At 37.8% G+C, this 21,710-nt stretch overlaps 1 protein-coding gene across 4 annotated transcripts; it reads right to left on the bottom strand.

Annotated features, from left to right (window-relative positions):
* Positions 2,034-10,589, bottom strand: LOC18770618 (transcription factor HBP-1b(c38)). Of its 4 annotated transcripts, none has more exons than XM_020568217.1 (12): positions 10,117-10,545; positions 9,723-9,870; positions 8,154-8,257; positions 7,057-7,133; positions 6,769-6,912; positions 6,457-6,534; positions 6,312-6,371; positions 6,020-6,097; positions 5,892-5,943; positions 4,135-4,406; positions 3,259-3,507; positions 2,034-2,582 (listed from the first exon to the last, which is right to left on the bottom strand). In XM_020568217.1, the coding sequence occupies exons 2-12, from the start codon at positions 9,818-9,820 to the stop codon at positions 2,436-2,438; spliced, it is 1,359 nt and encodes a 452-aa protein (XP_020423806.1). In that variant the 5' UTR covers positions 9,821-9,870; positions 10,117-10,545; the 3' UTR covers positions 2,034-2,435. The 4 variants fall into 4 exon arrangements, with proteins under 4 accessions (XP_020423806.1, XP_020423808.1, XP_020423807.1 ...); XM_020568219.1 differs by having other exon boundaries at positions 9,723-9,906; XM_020568218.1 differs by having other exon boundaries at positions 9,723-9,920; positions 10,117-10,481.

The raw sequence follows: 21,710 nt of genomic DNA on the forward strand, positions 1-21,710 counted from the left end.
TTCCTTCCCCCCGAAGGCTAGGCGTAGTGCATAGCTCTTGGGGATAACAACAGACCAACTGATGAACGAATTTGATCTCTTATGTGCAACGTCCCGCCTCTATGTCTCTGTCGTCGCATAGCATCGCCTCATCGGTGAGCCTAAAAAAATTAAAGAGATAGAGTATTTTAGAATCAAATGTTACCAAGAGAAACATATGAAACTGAGAAACCATGCGCATCCATTAAAATTCTTGCAATATTATGCATTGAAATGGATATGTTAGAAAACATTAAATATGATAACATAATTAATGATTTTGAGAAATTTTAAATGATCTTTTTTTATTTTGTAGATGCATATGATTTTGGTTTGCTATGATTAATTGTGGAGGATATTGGTGATGAAGAATGTGGACACTTGAAATTTAACTTTTTGTTGAATGCAATGTTTTGGTACTTTTTTTCCTTTATTCGGGGTTTTGTTCGACTGAATTTTCCTCAAACAAGGTTTTAATGGTGTCCAAGTGTCCTTCATTCCCTTTTGTAAACTCTTATAATTTTAATAAAATTAATTATTTAATAAAAAATACATTCATTAATTTATCTATAAAAGGGGCACTCTTAGAATTTTGCCTGGGGCCTTCAATCACCCAGCGGCGGCCCTATGGATGGGGAGCGTGCGGCTGGGTTGGGTATAGGGAGAGGGGCTGGGTTTTTGTTATTTTATAATTTTATAATTTATTTTTGTTTTTGACTTTTCATTATTATTTAATATAGAGTATTTTTGTACTAAAATTACGAATTTACCTTTAATATTGACAGAAATTTAGATGAAATTCAAAAAATTGACGGCGAGTCCCAAATTGGTCAATTTCATAAAGTTTTAAATCCTTAATTAATTTACCATGAAAAAAAAAGTCTGATGTAAATTAACAATTATAATATAGTTAAGGGGGACAACACTATACATTAGCCTCATATTTCGATCCTATGTGTCCATGAGATAGAAATGGGAAAAGTATGGAGCACCTTTCATTTCCAATTATGTGTTATTTTTATTTTTCAATTTGCTAAACCCTTAGCCCCATTCGTTCATGTTTTCAGACCCCCATTTTCATTTTCTGGAAGAGAAAACGCCTCAAAACTTGTTCGGTGGTGCACTTGGCAAAATGCAAAAACGATTTACAAAAATATTTTCAATATTTGCTCTTCAAGTTGAAAAACACCAAAAAGATGTTTACATCCGCTTATTTTTCTACCGAATAGAAAAACAGAGGAATTCTTCTCTCTCCCTTCCCACATCGACACCATTCCTTAGGGCAAGCAGATTTATTTTACAAGGATTCCAATTCGTAATTTTTAGTTCTCATTTATACATGCAGATTTAGAACGAACTCTCTCTATTTCATTGCTATGCTTTTGCTTGTATGAAAATTCTGTCTTCAACCTCCATAGAGACCACAATCATTGCCCAAAAATATAGAAGGTTTCATTAGAGAGGCACCAAAGATCTGGAAATTGACCCCATCAATACCCGTGGCCCCATTAGGCGATGTGCAAGGAGAGGATACCATAGCTTTGATAATCAAGCTAAAAATAAAAAATAAAAAGAAGAGACGTTTGCTGTAAGACATGAATAGTGCAGGACGTTTTCATTGTTTTTGTTTTATGAAACTGATTTCCAATTAAGTTATCGAACACATTCTTGAATCTGAAAATACAAACTCGTTTTTTCATTCTCATTTTCTAAAATTATTATCTGAAAAATTCTCCAAAAATGTTACCAGACGAGCCAGCGTACTAATTCAATAACGCAGACTTCCATGTTCCTTCCCATACCATAATCTCACTTGTTATATGGTAAAAAATAAAAAACAAAAGAAAAAGAGAAAGGAAGTATGCATGCCACCGGTACTGATACTAGAGAATATATGTCTTGTAGGAGTAAAAGGCGGCGATTCATTATAGCGACTCCAAAGCATATTTAGTAAAAGGAGACGATTTTCCACCTGTTAGTTTATTCCAATGAAAATTATACAGTAAAACCCAAAATGGCAAACCAATGAAACACCGTAGGCCAATAACATTGAGAGACAACATATGTATATACACGAATGCAAACCTTCAACTCTGACATCATCTGATTTCTTGGTATACAAATTGACATCTGTAACCTACAACAACAATAGCACTATTCTATTCCCTCTCAGTTCTATTAAATAACTTGCATAATCAGATTTATTCATACTAGTGTTTTTTGACATAAAATACAACATCTAGATGACCATATGTGACAACCACAACTTTGATGGAGTCTATGAACAATCATGCAACTTCACTGCACCTCAACCAGGTCCGCGAAGACCAGAGAACAGCAGAAGTCCTATCATCTAACCATATAATTGCTCTAGTAGGACCCTAAAGATCAACTTCAGATAAAGAATCTAATGCCTCTTACTCTCTGGGCCTGGCAAGCCAAAGAGAACTCAGGGCTCGAAGACGCGAAAAATAGTCACTTATTGCAAGCAGTGCACGAGCTGATTGTCGGGTCGTCAGTATACGATGCATTTGTTGCAGCGTTTGTTGGCGAAGATTGTCAGCCTGGTAATTGACCAAAATAAGATTACAGAAAATAAGGCAAAAATATTGACATTAGTAGAGCATAAACATGAAAGAAACATAAATAACTAGTGGCATTTTCAGATGTTTTTAAGGGAAGTCAAGTCCCCAAGACAAGATTAAAGAAGCAAGAATTTTCAAACGGGCATAGCAATCTATACTCGAGCCAAGTCCCCAAATTTTTGAACCATTTCTGCTGCACGTCTTCCACGAAACAAACTTTTTGAAACAAAAAATTGTTATTGCCTTCAATAATAGGACTCTAGGTTTTTTTTTTTTTTTTTTTTATCCAGAGACTACAGACTCAAGAGGGCAACAGTTTTCTAGTGTTTCCAAAAGAATAAAGAGAGACTAGATATTGTAATGATGAAACTTAGGTAGAACAGCCGACGAAAACAAATGAAGAATAAAGTAACTGAAGAAAACAAGAGCTTTTTTCTTCTTCTTTTTAAGGAAACTATGGAAACAAAAAACAATTTGGTTCCATTCCACCCACAAGTTCCAGCACCATAATATCTACATGCAAGTTCTAGATGCGTCATTCAGAAATACCAGCATATTCATGATTGAGTTTTTATCTATAGTTCTTGCAATCATCGAAATTCACTAGGATCACACTGCATAAGCAAGCTACTGGAATCAACTATCAAGAATTCACCTGGCGGAGGAAACCCTCAAGAGTCCCTAGCTTTCCCATGGCCATGGCCATTTGACCCATATAGTTTGCTACATTTCCAGATGATCCTGATGGCCCAGGTGAGCCACTGGCCAAGGTTTCAGCAAGGGATTGCTGCAATGCCTCCATCCCTTGTGACAGAGCATCTTCAGCCTGCTGGGATGACTGCTGCAAGTTGTAAATACCCACCAATTGCTGCTCAGTTAACGGTTCCAATTGATTCACCAGAAGCTGCACCAAAGCCAATACAGTTTAAAATGCGGAGATCTAAAACAATTAGAAAAATATAGGACAGAACGAATACATTATGCCCACATGGTATTCAAATTTAATTTTGAGTAGGTCATTATTCATTTTCTTTAAGAGAATAAAACATCAATTTTGATGACACATTCTTTTAAGTTCAAACTTGAGCACTCAAGAATTGTCATTACTTGCAATCAAGGAATAAATGTATTGTTCATTCCATGGATACGGTTATGTGGGCACAGCCAAGTGACTCACAACATAGAAAATGCAGAATTGAACCCATATACATCCAACATTTCCCTTATTTCCATCATGTATAACGTATTATGGAGAGACAGCATGTCAGCATGACAGCCCTAACTCAGAATGTCAAAATAAATGGTTTCATGTCAGGAGATTATCACACTTGGAGAAAACAAGGAAGCAAAATGTTAAAATAACATCTCATATACTAGTAGAAGGATTTATGCAAACACCGCCTAAAACTAAAATGACAAAACCTTTTTCTTTTCCAAGTTCCAAGAAGATCAAGAGAAAAGTTGCTAGAATGCATTACAACTGAAATCAAATACTCAACCACAGCAAAGAAGAGTTGAAACTAATTTTCACCTTAAGGAGCTCAGATGAGCGGAAGCCACCAATCCACATGAAACACCTTTCAGCTGGTGTTTTCCACATTCCTGACAAGATGTGGAAAACATCAGCTTTTGCTGCAGTACCCTTCAGTCTAAAAATGTCATCGTAGTGAGCAATGACATTGTCAATAACGGTACGAAGTTCAGTGTCACCCGCATGTGAATTAACAGCAGCCCTCAACTCATTTATCTGCCTGTTGTGCTCCTCTAGCCACCTTGCATATTCCACATCAAATGCCAGAGCACCTACAGAAGACAAAAACAATTAAATATACGTGTTAAATATACGGGCGTGTTCTTATGCCAGGCAGTTTAGGAATATAACGCTCGTTTCCAGAATATGATTTTAGACCATTGATTAGCTTGATTCTTGCTTAAATGTCTGGTCCAAATCCAGCCTGACAACATACGAATCTTATGTTTCCAGACTGTCTGGCAAGAGAATATGACCTCATTATATACGCATTTATACACACATGTATGTATATACACACGTATGTATATACATACACACACACACACACATATCCATACATCTTTGCTTTGCTGGCCCCAATAAAGTGAACACAAAACACATGAAATAATCTAATTTATCATGTTAGCAACTACATCCATATTTAATACGATGAACATAGAGAAATCTACAGGACAAACATTTAACCCCAGATGCTCAGACCCAACTGCAAAAGATCGGGACGGCCAAATAACAGAAAAATCCAAGACAAGCAAGCTGTAGAAGTATCTAACCAAAAATAATCGACTTACTACACACATGCTGATGGAGAGAATACATAACAATAAATTTACTGTGACGGAGATTGATGACGTGACTAGGTTACTGGTTATCCTGGATGGCACTAGATTGGTTCCCTCTAGGAGGGGCAACAGAAGGTGGAAGTTGGATCACTCTGGGTTATACTCGTGCCATTCTTTTTGTTCCTTCATTCAGGATAATAGTTCTGCGGACGAGTTCCCTTCTCACCCTCAAATTTGGAAGGCTAGGACGACAACACCCCCCCACCCCAAAAACCGGGGTGAAAATTCTTCTATGGTAGGTTGCCATTGGAAAAGTAAATACTTGCGACACTTTGCAGAGGCATCGCCCCTTTATGTGCTTATCCCCTCACTGGTGCACTCTTTGCAATATGGACAGGGAAAGCGCGGATGATCTGTTCATTCACTGTCCCTACTCCTTAAAGGTGTGGTGGTCACTTCTGCAGGAAGTTAATGCTGCTTGGGTTATTCCTAAAGACTGCTTTCAGCTGTTATCCTACAAGATTGATGCGCTGGGTAGGGGGAAGAAAGCTAAAGTTCTATGGGGTTGCTTGGTGCATGCAGTGTTTTGGAACTTATGGGCTTCGGTTACTCCTGTTTTTAAGGATTTGGCCGTCTCTCCTATTATGTGAGATTTGTTAGGGGTTGTGAAGTGATGTGTTGCTCTCTTCTTTTTTCCTGGGTGGCCTTTTTGTTTGCTTTTCTCCTCTTTTCCTTTGTTTGTTTTGGTCTTGAGGTTGCTGTTTGCTTCTGTTTTGCTCTTGTGGATTCCTTATCCACTTGCTTGTTTCTTTGTTTATCTCTTTGATTTTAAAAAGTTTCTATTAAAAAATAAATAAATAAACTTCTTAAACATATATATGCATTTCAAGGCAGGCTACAAAAATATACACAACTGTGGTTATTAAGTCCAGGAAAAAGTAAGAATCGGCAGATGAGATTAATAAGTTCAAATACCATTTCCACTCATCGAATGTGATTGATCTCCAGAGCTTGAAATGAATATTCCCTGCAACATATAAAACATTAGTATGATACAAAACATCCATGCCCGGCCAAATGAAAAATGTACATAGAAAACCAACCTGCTGGCGGGCACGCTGAAGCTCTTGCTCAAGCTGGGTTAATTTCAGCCGGCTACTCTCAAGCTGTTGTACATATGCCTGAATAGAAGAACCCGATGGAAATAATGTAAAGGCATACATGAATATAATGACACTTCCCCACAAAAAACAGTAGCTATGACTTGTAATGAGATAGAGAAAGATTGCACTTAACACATAAGCGCACTGAACTTACAAACGCAGTTAGTCTAATAATAATGACAACAATGCAAAAGAGTAACAGATAATAAATTCATAACATATTGTGACCTACCTTTTTTCTTAATCTGCTCTTCCTGGCGGCTTCACGATTTTGAGCAAGTCTTCGCAGTGTCTGTAAAACATTGATTCAAACTAGGGTAAGTTGATAATCATCCAAGACAACACTTTAATAATATATTCAATTGAAATTATCAAACCTTTTGATCACCAGGTTTTTCTTTTGACCTGTCACTCGAATCAGAAACTAGAAGACCAGTCATTTGATTCAGTTCAGTCTGCACAAAAACAAAAAAATTAAATTCACCACCAAAAAACAGCTGAAAATCACAATGTTCTCACATGCACAATAATTTCCATATGGAAAAAATGAGGGATATGTCACTTTGAATCTTGGATACAAAAATGACTAAAGAAGTAGGCACTCTTAGAGGAAAACTATATGAATAAAGATGAGATGAACCAGAATTTATAAGCAGCGGATACTGAAAACTGGAACCAAGAGATGTTACCCTCTGATTTTTATCTTCTGTGTCATCTGTTGAAGTATCAGTCCTAGGGCTTCCATCTGCCATACTGGACTCCCCCCAGTTCTCGTGATTGCTACGAGATACAGAAGGCAAATTTTGTTGCGCCTCTTTTTGCAGTGGCAACAGCTGAGATCCCACAATACAAACAGATAAGTTTATATCTAAAGATGCAAGGAACTGGATTCCACAATGCATTCAACCTTATTGGTCTTGCAATCATTTTATTTTATTTTTGTTTTGTTTACTTTAGGAGGGGTGATAAAAAATTACCTTATTTAAAGAGCCAAATTGGGCATCACTACTCCCCAGTGCCTGGCTACTTAATTTATTTTGATTAAATACAGGACCTAAGAAATCCAAAGTAATCAAATGAGAAAAAGGTGTCAGAAGCAAGTAAATACCATAATACAACAAGAGTGAAATATGATCAGAAACTTTTTTGCGCATATATATATATATACACAATCACCTTCTATTGAGGGACACCCTTTAGGGTCCCCTACGAATTTTTTTTTCAATGATCCAAACCATCTATTTTTTAAGTCTACATAAATAGATCATCCTCGCAAAAAATGAGACAAATCAGAAACCGTTTCGACATCTAATTGTGTCCTACAAAATCAATTAACACAGTGCTTCAAGAAAGTACTAAAATTTCAATAATTCAATTTAGTGGTCAAATGATATCAGATTCAAGTTATTTTTTGTAGGATCAGTGAAATACAAAACAGAATGAGCCCTACAAGTGTGTGTGTGTGTGTGTGTGTGTGTGTGTGTGTGTGTGTGTGTGTGTGTGTGTGTCTCTCTCTCTCTCTCTCTCTCTCTCTCTCTCTATACACACACACACACACGCTCGCATTTCACACAAAAAAATTAAAACATAAACACAATTAGAATCATATTTCTGTATCAGACTCCCACGCCAGAAGTTAGATATGCCTCTAAAGTCACACTTCAGCAAGCCAATGATGATTAGAATTTCGAATAGAACAGTAATTTTCAAGCATGAAGTAGGAGCATAACTCGGTTAATTGGCCGTCATAATGAGAATCTAGATGTTGAGTAGAACATATTAACAAGAAAAAGCACTAAGAAAATCTTATTCATAACCTTATTTACTGAGTATGGACAGTAAAAGACAATATAAAGGTTAGCCGTGGAAAAATTAAAAGATATGGTACAAACTGAACAATCATTCTACTCAAGATGGAGCAAATGAATCTTAGAATCAGGGAAAACGTCAGAAAATATTTATGAAATCAGTAACTTGAAGAAACATCCATATAAAAACAAAAAACAAAAAAAAAACAAAAAATTGCTAGTATTCCAATCTACTTCTGATAAACACCAAGATATTAGTTACATACTTCTCCCAATGTCAACAGCATCCTCTATGCGAAAACCAAGAGTTTGCTCTAGAGTTCCAAAGTCTGAAATTCGAGATGAACGAATGGTGCTCCCCTCTGTACCACTGAAAGCACACATGGTTAGAACCAAAACTACCAAAATTGACTGATGCAATTCAACAAACAAGCCATTAAAGCTATGTTATGGTAAGACATAAAAGGCATACTTGCAAATTGTAATTCAACTATCCACTGAGAGACAAATGTGAGAATGTTACAAAACCATCTTCAATCATAATGCAACCAGATGAAGGAACTTGTATAGTCTGAAAATATACTATAATTTTGACATTTCATATCAGGATTGAATGATTAACAGATCCTTATAACCATAAGTACCAAAATTGAACAAATGCAATTCAATCAACAAACCATCAAATACATGTCGTTACCCAAAATGGTAATGCCAAAAAGGTACCATCACAAATCATAATCCAACAGCCCACTCAGTGACAAATGTGAGCATAAGAAACCTCTTCATAATGCAAACAAACAAAGAAACTTGTATTGTCTGAAAATCAACAATAATTTTGACATTTCATTTCAGTATTGAATTGTTAACAAATTAAAAGCCATGAGAGCCATCTTAAATAGCATATGTCCTGTTTTCGGATTTTGGGATCACTAATCATACTCTTGTAGAAAATAAACTAAAGGAAATGAGACTTCAGTCCCAAAATTAATACTAAATAAAAGATAATCCACCACGACAAGAAGGAAATTTCCAGTAATATTAAAAAATACTGTAACTTGGTTTGCTTAATTGAACAGTGACATTTTTTTGAGAGACATTTTTTTGACAGACATTGGGAACAACTCCTCCTCTCCATAATACAGCAACAGCTTCTAGTTGCTCTTTCTTTAGTCCTCTTTGTTGGCTGTATTTTATGTTTAACTACTCAATCCTACATATACTGACAAATCACAGCTATAGCCACCTTTCCTCAAATCATTATCTAGACCATTCATATACAATTATGCCAAAAAATCAGTGCGCTCTTTGACCAAATGTGAGGTGGTTAAAGCTTCAATCCAATAAATTCCCAAAGATAACTTGTAACATAGCTTTCTATTTAGCTGTGAATGGTGCGGAAAATATGGATTAACTTCAGATACTGAGGTTATACGCTGTTCAGGTTACATTTTAGAAGACTTGGATAAAGACCTAACATTACTTGAGTGGTTGTGGTTCCATTCCACTTGTTAAACCGTATAATTCTGTTCCTTTCCGGATACTACCAACTAGCAAATAAAGCAAGATATTCTAATTTCAGCGGCGGATGCTACCAACTTTTGTACTACATTAAAACTTAAATTCATGTACTAGTAACAGAGAGGCAGAGCCAGAGCACGGCTGCTAAACTAACTGAAAGCCCAAGGAAACTAATTCAGACAGAATTACCATTAGAAAAGACAAACCACTCAAAACCAAAGGAGCTGTACTGCCTATGAAAACTTAAAACATAAGAATACTAAAATAAATACGGAAAAAATAAGTGGACATCAATTACAGTGTGAGAGATTACTGACGTGGGATTGGAAGTGGGTACTGGAGGAACAAAGCTCGGCATCTCGGTCACGACTTTATTACCGTCATTTGCACCAGTTTTAACTGTTCTACTGCCCATGGATCAACATCATCATCACCACCACCACCACCACAAACCACCAGAACCACCTGATCCCAAAGCCAAAGACACCCTTGAACAACCCCCTTCAAAAAATTAACTAAAACAGACCACTCAGAAGCTCCTAAACCACAAACTCCTATCTACCAAATTACCAGAAAGATTACAACTTTACAAAGACATATACAGAAATAGAACCCAAGCCCCAATCAAAAGCCACGTACTGACGGGAAAATTGAACCTTCAGAAACCCCACAAGCAGAAATACAATATAGCCCAGTTAACCCAAAGCTTACCAATAGTAGAAACTGTATGAACAAGCCGCCAAGTTTGAAGTAAAACCAAGGCCAACTCCACCAAAGTAGATGAAGAATCAGAACTCAAGACACTGAATTTCCACAAATTAAACAAACCCAGAAGCTAAAATTGAAGGAATAGCCCAACAAACCCTAACCCGAGAACCTTTAAGAGGATAAATACCAAGTCCCTTTGACCTTTTGATCGTAATATAGTATTATATAGCTTCACTTCTCTCTCTCTCTCTCTAAGACTGGAAAATTCAACAGGCCCACCTTGAATTTTGAGCAAATATTTTAACTTTATTAATTTTCTTGAAGAGGTTGGAGAGAGAGAGTAGAAGAAGCGTGACGTCCAGATCATCCCAATCTCTTCCATACGTCCTTTTCTTCTCTGCAACTTTTTCCATCTTTCAAAGATCGCCATTTTTTTTTTAATTTCTTTCATTTCTTTTTTGTCTTATTTTACCGCTTTGAAGCATTAGCTTTTCCTCAATTTTATGTAAATACTATAACTCCCGCGAAAGTTTGACATAATATCACACTGCCCCAACTCCTTTCGGCTTATTCTTTCCTTAACTAATTCACTTCATTTAAATTAGTAACGGGTTTTCAAACTATCTTTACATAATCGATTTTGAGAGGGGTCGATTATAAGACATCGAGTGAAGAAATAATTGCTCTTAACCACTTAAACTATAAATTTATTGCAATTGAGTTTTAAATAATTAATCATACCATCTTTTAGTTCATAAGTCTCAACTCAAGTGCATCATAAAATTAATGGAATGAGAGCAAAAATTATATTTAGGAATTAAGTTAGATTTTATCTTATTGTGCATCTTTTACAAAATACTACATACAATATAGGAAATTAAAGTTTTTAGTAAGAGAATACGATTTTCTCTTCAATATATTTTTCTTTATACTTACTATGGATAACTTTTCTACATGAAAACTTTTCAAGACCAATGACCAAAAAAAAAATAGTGAAATTTAATAGTTTGTTTTTAAAAAAAAGTTATGCAGGTGGAATTCTGCTTTGTAAAATACGGTGTCCTTGTAGTTGTAGATTGTAGCTGTAGGGATGGGACTGTAAATGTGAATGCATGACCACTCACGACAAACAAGTCAATTATAGCTTTCTATTGTTCTACAAGATTAGGTAAGTTAGGGAGCTAGTAAAATTTAGGGAACTTGAGTGGTTGCTTTCAAAATTTGAAACTTTGCATTCTAATTTCTCTTCAACTCCCTAATGAGTGAAGTAAAAGCTTTTAGTGCTCTGGTAACAACGTTTTCTTTTGAGTTACAACGATATTCTATTTTAAGGGCCGGGAGGAATTTCGAACCCCGGACAGCTGGGTGATAAGGGGGAGGGCAAATTACTAGGCCACTCCACGTCCTTAATAGCAACCCTTTCTATATTACAATATTGCAACTGCTCCAAATGTGGTAAAATCTGGTGTAGTAGCAAGTAACAGTAGTTTCCTAGTGTTAGTGAAGTTTAAGGGGCGTATGTCTATTTGTTGGAAAAATGTGAATAAAATGTATGTATGTTGTCGTCCAACGAATAGCAGCCTTTAAGTCTCCAGTTGCCCATTTAGAAGATCTCATAAGTTTTGCCTCACTGTCTGCAATGACTTGTCTACCCTTTCAAAGCAAAAGTCAAAATTGGTGTCTTCGACTCAAAAAATGCTTGTTTACTACCACCACCTATGATAAAAGTTGACGCTTTTGAAAATAATATTTTGTGTTCTTCTTTTCTTTATCCAAAAATAAGATTTTACTTTTGTAGGAAAATTATGTTGTATAAATAAAGAGATTAACAAAATTTATGTTGTTATTGTTTGTGAAAATAATCTCTCGAAAGAATATTCACTTCTAGATTCTTCACCCTTTGAACTTCTTTCTCTCGCTTCCTTGATTCCTGTAAAAAAACACCGGAATAAATAGACCACATCCCTCCAATGCCTAAGTTAGTTCGATTGAATCCAGATGAAACAATAGCTAAAAAGGGTACGAAGATTTCTCTAGAGTGATTACCGGGTGGCTGAAGCCGTGTGGAGAGAGGAGCTTCAGGTGCTTTTGCAAGGTTTCAAAGCTGGATTTAGAGTTACCTTGAGTGTTGAATGAAGCCATGTATTTATAGGAGCCTCGAAGGCTAAAGTTTTGAAAAGAATAAATTCTTATTAGGAAAGAGTTTATTCTTTCCCTAAATTGTAGAGGTTGAGTCTATTAGGGATTTGATTGGGATCAAATCTCCTAATTTGATGATGATAATATCTAAATTGGTGATATTATCTTATTAAATAAAGATAATATATCCCATATTTAAGATATTATCCCTATTTTTAGTATTAATTAATTGGCCACATCAATGGGCTCAATTAATTAACCTAAAGGATATTCTTCTTGTCCATGTGGCGTCTTGTAATTGGAGACGAAAATATTTGCTCTCACAGTTATTATGTATAGGAGTGGGCATATGAATTGGAAAAATTCGAGTACAGACCATATCAAACCACCAATCTGATTTGGTTTGAAAATCTTTTGTTTAATTTTATACTTTGTGACGATCTGATTCGAATGGAAAGTTCTGATAAAAACATTTGGGTTGAATAATGCCTAGTCCATCGGTAAATCAAACCAGGACAAAATTCATTTTTTCACTGAGCATGTCACCCTTTTATTGGAATTGACAGGACTCAACTCGGATTCCCCCTTGGTGCCCGTGACGAACCCTCCTTCACGTTCGACATCTACCCGATGCCAGACCTACTTTACTGAAAAGCTCTATAGCCCTATTTTAAACGGATAAACAGTTCGACTTCTATTGAAATTTTGGTAGAGTCTCCCCTATAATTGGAACAATTCCCAAACACGCACAATAGAATCCTCAATACTCGTGCGACTAAACTAAGACCTACACGCCAGACTACCTGGCCAAGGGCCTACGAAACACCCCGCCATGGGTGCCTGGGTTTCGACATATCCAAATATCCATATCCACTGTTTCCAATATCATTGTTCCAGGAAGGTACATAGGGTGGTGCTAATAGCACTCCAATATAACATATTCCACATCCCAACTCATATACATAATCATATCCCAAATTCCAGATAATCCACATGTACCCAATCCCATATACGTAAACATCCAGACATTGATAGTGTCCATAACTCAATACCCAAATATACATTCATAGTATAGATAGCAACTCTCAAAAGCATATATTCCATAACCCAAAACACATCTCCCTTACAATACTCTTTCCAATAACATAGCCGAGTTCTAAGACTCGTCTTCACAAATATCGAAATCAAATTATCCCATATATCGTATTACATAACTCAAAATATTCATAAACTCCAAATAATCAAAATAATCCAATAATCCCATAAAATAATCTTGTAAACCCATCGAGACCCCAAAATTATTCAAATAATAATCAAAACTTGTTTACACATGCAATTCCCATAAAACACTATACTCCACAATTAAAACAATAATATATTTTCACAAACAAACCCAATATCACCCAAACCATATGCTTTAATAATAATCATAATAGTAATAATAATCCCTGAAAATCCCATATCACATCCGATAAAATCCATATTTGAAACCCAAAATCCATATACTTTATAACTAATAATAAGTTCTAAATCAAGTCTCATTGATGCATGCAGTTCTATATTAGAAAAATAATGCTCATGTAAAACAATGTCCACACACAACAGGTCCACGCTGCTCAATCCAGAGAGAGCTCTTCTTCTGGAATTCGTGAAGCAAAATACCTATTTGAGAAAATAAACGGGCTTAATTAGCACGCGTACCCAATAACAAACTTTAACTCAAAACCTTAGTTCTCAGGTCTCAGAGTAAGTGTGCACGACTACCGGAGAGTTTCTAAGACCAAACTAACGCTTTTTGAAAGGTGGAACGACCTCGAAAGACTCACGGTCAACCGGACAGTCAAACTTCCCATATTGGTCAACCGAGCTCGCGAGCCCACGACCTCTAATTTTCAAACCGAAATTTCCTATAGGTCCAGCAAAGTCCACTAAACAAGTCCTATAAGTTTGATCTCGATCGAGCGGTCGGATGTAAGCTAATCACACAATCGGACAGCGATCGCTTTGCTTAACCCTAGCATCAATGATTCGAAGTATCTGGGACTCCGATTCTCGATCCGTGAGCTCCTACCCGATCCTAGATGTAAAGAGAGCAACATAATTGAAATTGGGACTGATCGAATGTATGAACCCATCAAACCCGGATATTGCATATTATGTGCAATATATGCAATATCCGTTCGACTGTCATACGGTAACCAAATTCAATTCCGAGCATACTGTCGTGTTCAGGATGACGTGAGGAGTATTTTAGAACCTGGGCTGCCACAAAGTGGTCCACACACCGCCACCAGGGGCAACGATTGGGTGCCTTGAAAAAATTCGCGGCTGGAAAACTCCAATCCGTCAATCAATACCCATACCATTAGAATCAGATTACCTATGAGATCAACTTTTGTTCTTGGACCAAGGCCAAAAACTAACTGGAACTAGCCGAATCGAAGCCAAAATCGTCGGCATAATTGAGGGTTAAAAATCAATCTCTAAAACCTCAAAATTAACCTAAACCAAGCACATAAACAGGTAGAGCACGAAGATTAGATGAAATTTCCTACCTCGTTCGACAATTTTGGCAACTGGAGTTGCCGGAAGAAACAAGGATTTTTGGCTCGGCTTCAATCCATAATTGCGACCGATATTGGAGTTTCAAAGGTGGAAATGGGTATGAATGTGTAGAGGAGGAAGAGATGAATGTTTTGTGAATCATGGTGTCGTCAGTCGTGGTCGGACGACAGGGAAAACGCTGGCCAAAGTGGCCTGTCTGTTTTGCGAATGGGGGGGGGGGAGAGAGAGAAAGAGAGAGAGAGAGAGAGAGAGAGAGAGAGAGAAAGCGGAGCTGTTTTAAAATCCAACTTCGAAAAATTTATGGTTGTGCTATTGCACTTCCATTGACCAAAAATTATTCGTTAAAACTTCGGTTTGAGCCCACTACGTGTCTACGAAATGGTGCCACTCAAATCCTCAAAATCCTTCCAGATGAAAACGTGACTACAGTGGCCCTACTTCCAAGGGCAAAATTGTAATTTCACAATTACATAAATTGAATAAAATAATTAAATTGAGTCGGGGGTGTTACAGGAATTTGGAATATTATTAGGTTGTTATAAGATAGATTTTGATTAACTTATTAAATCCTGAAATTTTATACTTGAATTAGAACTCACATTTCAAGTATTAGGGACGAACTGTGTCTATGACCGACCATGTGAATACGGGCTCTGCCCAAGCCCATGCTACACATGAAAACCTCGTAGAGCCGCCTTGTCTTAAGAAAAGGCCCATGGACAAGCTAGTCCAGTATGGGTAGCTTATATAATGGGGTGGATTTTGGTGAGAGGGTTGTTTGTGCAAATTTCTCATGGGAGAATATTCGCAAGAGATTCTTCACCCTTCTAGCTTCCTTCTCTCTCTTCCTCCTTGATCCTTGTAGACGTTGAGGTTTATTGTGCCCACAGTAACTAAAGTCGCGCCATAGAAGTCAATCAGCTACCTAGCTAGCTTGTTGATCTTAGTCTCCATGCCTATCTACTGGACAACCGACAACCATAGGATACTAGCTATGCTACCCCATCTATCTAGATTTGGCCAATTACGGCTTGGGAAATCTGAATGCTAATGACAACGACGTCATTGTCAGGTAAATCAAGTTCGATCAGGTCTTTCTTCTAGAAGCCGATCACAGGATCGTCTTTAATTGTTGGGCAGCTAGTTAAAATTTGGGAGATAACAGTGGCCTGAGCTTGCGAAGGATTCCCTGCAGCTTGTTGCCGTGATTTGGCTCTTCCAGAACGGGTCGGTGAGCGTCTTTCTTCCTTGCTGATCATCATGAGGCTCCATGTAGGTCTAGCCTCACGTAAATACTTCCTTGTGGGCCTAGACGGGCATGAACATCTGATCGCAAGCCCAACCTCTCGTGCACATTGGTCCTAGGACCTGTCCTTGAACGAGATTTGATCCACTTAGGCTGGAGCTCGCGAATGCTTGTGACATGCTAGCGTGCTGGGCAGCATGTTCTTGTCCTTCTCCTTGCCTGCTAGCTCCTGCTCGGGACCTTTCCAAATGCATGTCGGTGCCTTCATCCATTATTCTCTTTTTGCCTTGGGATCCTAGGCCAAGGTATCTGACCAAGTCAATTTGCCTAAAAAGCTGTCCAACCAAGTTGTTTTGCTCGTCAACTTTTTGATTTAGCTGGTCGACTTTGAGACTACGGTCTACTTGACTACGTGGATCATGAGGAGAGAATTGTGTGGAGCCTAATTGCACGCAAGCTAGGCTTTCGTTTGAGGTGTGCCAAGGAGCTGAAAAAGTCGTGCATGGTGGCAAAGGAGGGAATGAATGTATCTACTCTAAAATTGGGCCATAATCGGAAGTGGTTCCAAGGTGGCCATGAGATATGGTGTCGGAGTGAACTATGGTGTTGTCGCAGTGGTGAACATCGAATTCGGCCACGAGATAGTCAGGATGGTGGCTGCTGGAGCCAACAACAAGGCCATGTGGCTGCAAGGCTATGGCAGCCACAGAGCCGTGAGCTTAAATCGTGGTCTCGGCCAAGAGGCCTTGCGGCGACGCAAGGCTCACGATGACAACGCTTTGTGGTAAAGTGGGGCCTAAGGCCAAGGGGCCAAGCGATGGAGCGACGGTATGGGCAGGCACAACACTCTCAGCCATGGTACCGTAAAGTGAAGCAACGGCTTGGGCCGGTGCCATGATTGTAGTGACGGTTTCAGCAGTGAAACCTGGCAGTTGGTTTGATGCCACACCATCGTGGTAGCTTGGGCCTCTCGCGGATTGTGTCGTCATGATAGTCTTACTTCTCATGGCCTTAATTCCAACCATGGTTATTTGGAAAGCTTCAGTTGAGTGATGAATAAGAGGAAACAGGTTCCTTTGATTTGAAAGCAACATGTTGAGTATAACTTGATGCTCTCAATGAAAGCACCATATGTTTGTGCAAATTTCTCACAGGAGAATATTTGTAAGAGATTCTTCACCCTTCTAGCTTCCTTCTCTCACTTCCTCCTCGATCCCTGTGAAAGACTGGATTAAATAGACTACACACAGAGGGTGTTGGCCAAAGGCCCTCCGATGCCTAAGTCAGCTAGATGATCTTAAGAAAGATACGACAATAATAGAGAAGGTCGAAGTTTTCTCTATGGTAACTGAGAACTAGGTGGCTAGAGCCGTATGTGTGGCCAGAGCTGTGTGAGAGAAAGAGAGAGGGGGCGGCGAGATTGTGAGAGTTGTAGGGTTTTTCAAATTACCTCATGTATTTATAGTACTCTTGCCTTCTAGGGTTGTTCAAAGAATTATTCCCATACATGAGGGAATTATTCTCTCCTTTAAATAGAGAGATTGAATCTATTAGAGATTTAATGACAGGACCCGACCCAAATTCCACTTTGGAATCCGAGCCGAACCTTATGAGTATCTGACACTTGGCTAATGCCGGGCACAAAGACCAAACTGCCCTTCTAACTAAAAATTCACTTTTAAAATAATATTATCTTCTGCCGAAAAATTCGGCAGAGTTTCCCCTGTAATTTACTCATTCCCCAAAATTTTCACCTGTCATCAAACATTTATATAACTCAATCGTTCAGCATGCATTCAATTATATCTAAACAAATTAAGCATTATAATATTCTGGTCTCAGGTTGCCATAAATCAAATGGACCAATCTGCTAGTAAAATTCATCTCAACTTTCAAAACAACATTATTGCATTAGTAATCTCAAGCATTCTAACTCATGGCTGCACCTTATAACCATAGGCTGCCTACGTACCCTTACTGAGGGATCAAGCCACACGTAGTTCTTTAATTGCAAAACCACTTTAGTTCTCAAATTTCATCTCAGCTTTCTATTTCAAGCTTCCTGGCATTTCTCACATGGCAATATATAATCAAACAAAGAAATAAAAACATTTATATCAAGTAAGCACGCTTGGAAAGCCATAACCATCAATTTCTCGTGGCACCAATGGTGACACGTCCTGTCCTGTAATCCTCACTGGACTCAAGAGACATCTGGTCAACCTGGTCCACAATCCTCGCTCCCACGGTCCGGATAACTCTAATACTCGTGGGGCTAAATATGCTAGAAAAACTTAAGATATTTAATACTATATAAAATAATAAAAGATAAAGATAAATAAACATACTAAAATAAAATAAAATAAAATAAAATAAGTTAAAGATTTATGAGCTTTGAAGACCCTTGTATTCTTGTATTGAAACTCCTGTAAGGTTCATGAATAAATAAATATATATATATCAACAACTTAATTAGAATCTATATGTATATTTCCACCTAACACTTGTAAAACAAATGTGACGCTTAAGAAAATAATGGTAGCCATATAAAATCCTCAATTTAATTTAAAAGCATCTCAGGACTTAAATTCTCTCCACTTAGGCGTACCCCTATTTCTGATCCGTCAATTCCGTTAATATCGTCAATTCCATATATGCCATCAATTCCATATATCTGTCAATTCCAATAATAATCCGTCAATTCCAATAATAATCCGTCAATTCCAATGTTAGTCCGTCAATTCCATCCTCGCAGGTCTCGGAACCATAAAGTTAACCGAGCCGCATTCCTCGCAGGTCTCAGAGATAACACTTCAATCTGAGCCGCAATCCTCGCACCTCACAGTTCAAGCGTCCCCGAAACTCGTGGGGCATCATTAAAATAACAAACTGTCTCAAGGCAACTAAGGGTTACCCTCGCAGTGGATTTGAAAACCATAACTTGTCATTTATATAAACTTTAAGTAGATTGGTTCTCAACTAAACTTTAAAAATATATATATATATATATATATGATAAAAGCCAAAAGCTAAGATTCATCCTTTTCAACTACTGAATATATATATATACACACTAAACACTTGGCTAGTTTGTTAACTATCTCGATCTCTGCTTAGCATACCATTCCAATATTATATTTATACTCCTACCACACAATTAACCATATGAACATATATAAACAGGTGATAAATAAACAGATAATTAAATACTCATCTCGAAATCACATAAAATCATGAAATTAGAACTACAACTAAACCAAGTGAACACTCGCACGCGCATGAGCTTTCTAAAGGCCCAAACATATCAGATGGAGCTCATCCTCGTTATTTAATCCAAAGTCCTGGCCCTGGGCTCCTAGAAGTGCGTGCATTGTATTTGAAGTAATTCTCAAGCCTATGTAAGCCTTTTCAATGATTAGAACGGTCTAGGAGTGCATAGGGACTCAAAAAGCAATAAGTCCCAAAAAGTCAACTCGGGACCCCGTGGGGTCCAAGACCTCAAGGTTCCGATCCAAGAGTTCCTAGAGGTCTTAACATGCCTAGGACACATGTTCGAGAGTTTGGTCTCGATCGGACGGTCGGACTACTTACGATTGCACAATCGGACAGTTACTGTAAATCTAGCCCTAGGGTTGGCCTTTTAAGAGTATCCGGGACTCCGATTCCCAATTTGTTGAATCCTACACAATTCGAGAATTGTCTAGATTGACATATACGAGAATAACTACGATCCAACGGTTCAAATATATCACACCTGAAAATCGCACAATATGCGAGATCCGATCGGGGCTCAAATGTTGTCTAAATTGAGATCCGTGAATTCCTACGCGCTCGTGACAACACGAGGATCATTCTAGGATTGAGAGTGACCTCACTATGCAGCCCACGCTCCCACACATGCGCTGGTAGTGCGTGGGTGGTTTGATCAATTTCCGGCAGCCGGAAATACTCCAAACCACCAGCCCAAACTCCTATCCTAAGTATAACACCCCATTTGGAACCACTTTTGTTCTTGAACCTACCTTGAAAAATGACCAAAAGTGGCTGGAATCTTATCCTGAAATCTGGCCAAATTTTGGGTTACAAATCGAGTTGCCTACACTAGAAATTGATCAAATCCTACCCAACTATCAGCTAGAAAACATTGAAAGGATGGAAAAACATACCAAATTCGAAGAAAATGGTGGCCAGAGGTGTCTGAACGAGCTCCACAAAATTCCGTCAAAAACTGTCCAAACCGCCATGTTTCGTGGCAGTTTCCGACGACCAAGACGACGGATCGAGGCTAAGATGGGCTGGGACTGCAAGAGGGAAGTATGGTTGTTCTAACGGGACTGGTCTTCCTTCGATTGGTGGCCGGAGTTGAGAGATATCACCTTTGGAAGTCAGCTGGTCGAGTTGCCAAACTGCAGAAAATCTAGGTTTTAAAAAAACTGAACTTCGAATTATTTAGGGTTATGCCACTGAACTTCTTTTAATCGTCATTTCTTCGTTACAATCCCGATTTGAGTCCACTACTTGTCTACGGACTCGTTTCGACGTGCTCTATGTAATGGTCCAATCGAAATTTCTAAATTCCTTTCCAAACTTAAAATGACTTTTTTGCCCCTTCTTAATATTAAATAATATTTTAATTTCTCAAAAACCTTAATTAATTCAAATCCTTTTATTTTAATGTTTATTTCAATTTATTCCTCATTTAAATTTATTCTTACTTTAATTATTTTAACACTTTTTCTGATAGAGATGTAACAATTTTACCAAAGTCTTCTCGGTCAACAATTCACCATTTTCTCTAATAATTTACTATAGGGGCAAAATTATCTTTTCTCAAAATAAATTAATAACTAAAAATTAATTTACGATCGAGTTGTTTTAATGAAAATCAAATCCCTAAATTGTGGTATTATCTCTATTTTAAGTCTAAACAATTGACCAATTAAATGAAACACACTTGTTGACCTAAGGAATATTCTCATTGTCCACGTGGCGCCTCATGATTGGTTGCTGAAATATTTGCTCCCACAAGGGTTCAATGTGGAATTCAAATTCCACCATTCATTCATTATAAAAGTTTAACTCCAACACATTCTCTCTCTTGTTGGATGGTGGGATGGACCCCTAAATTGAACCCTCTCATTATAGCATTTCTAGTCCAGTACGGGCCCAGACGTTTGCCTGATCTAAGCCTAGATCGGAGAAGGCTTAAGGGATAATTCCAACATGACTCATTCTTTGGCAACACCCGCTTAGAGATCAACCCAGATCTTAGGGATATCCTCATTAATTGCAACAACAATAATTAAGGGGATTCCATTCACCCACTATGGGTAAAAATCTCACATGTTCCAAGTCAAGACACCTAATTGACTTGACGTAGATGCACATCAAGGTCAAATACATAGCTTCTGCCAACAATAAATCAGCTTCAAAGGACCCTTTATAATTCCCTCACCATATCTGGAAATAGGTAACTGCTCTTAAGTTTAATTAACCCTACTTTAATTCACACAACAATGTTAACTTAAGCATCAAAAGCCTTTTAGCTCATACCACAATGGTGGGCTCACGACCTTCTCTTTTTCTTTCTCAAGGTCGACGAATTCATTCCCCGCAAAAAGTACTTTATTAACTATCTTTTAATAGT

This window comes from Prunus persica, chromosome G7 (assembly GCF_000346465.2).
Source record: "Prunus persica cultivar Lovell chromosome G7, Prunus_persica_NCBIv2, whole genome shotgun sequence".
Lineage (NCBI taxonomy): Eukaryota > Viridiplantae > Streptophyta > Magnoliopsida > Rosales > Rosaceae > Prunus > Prunus persica.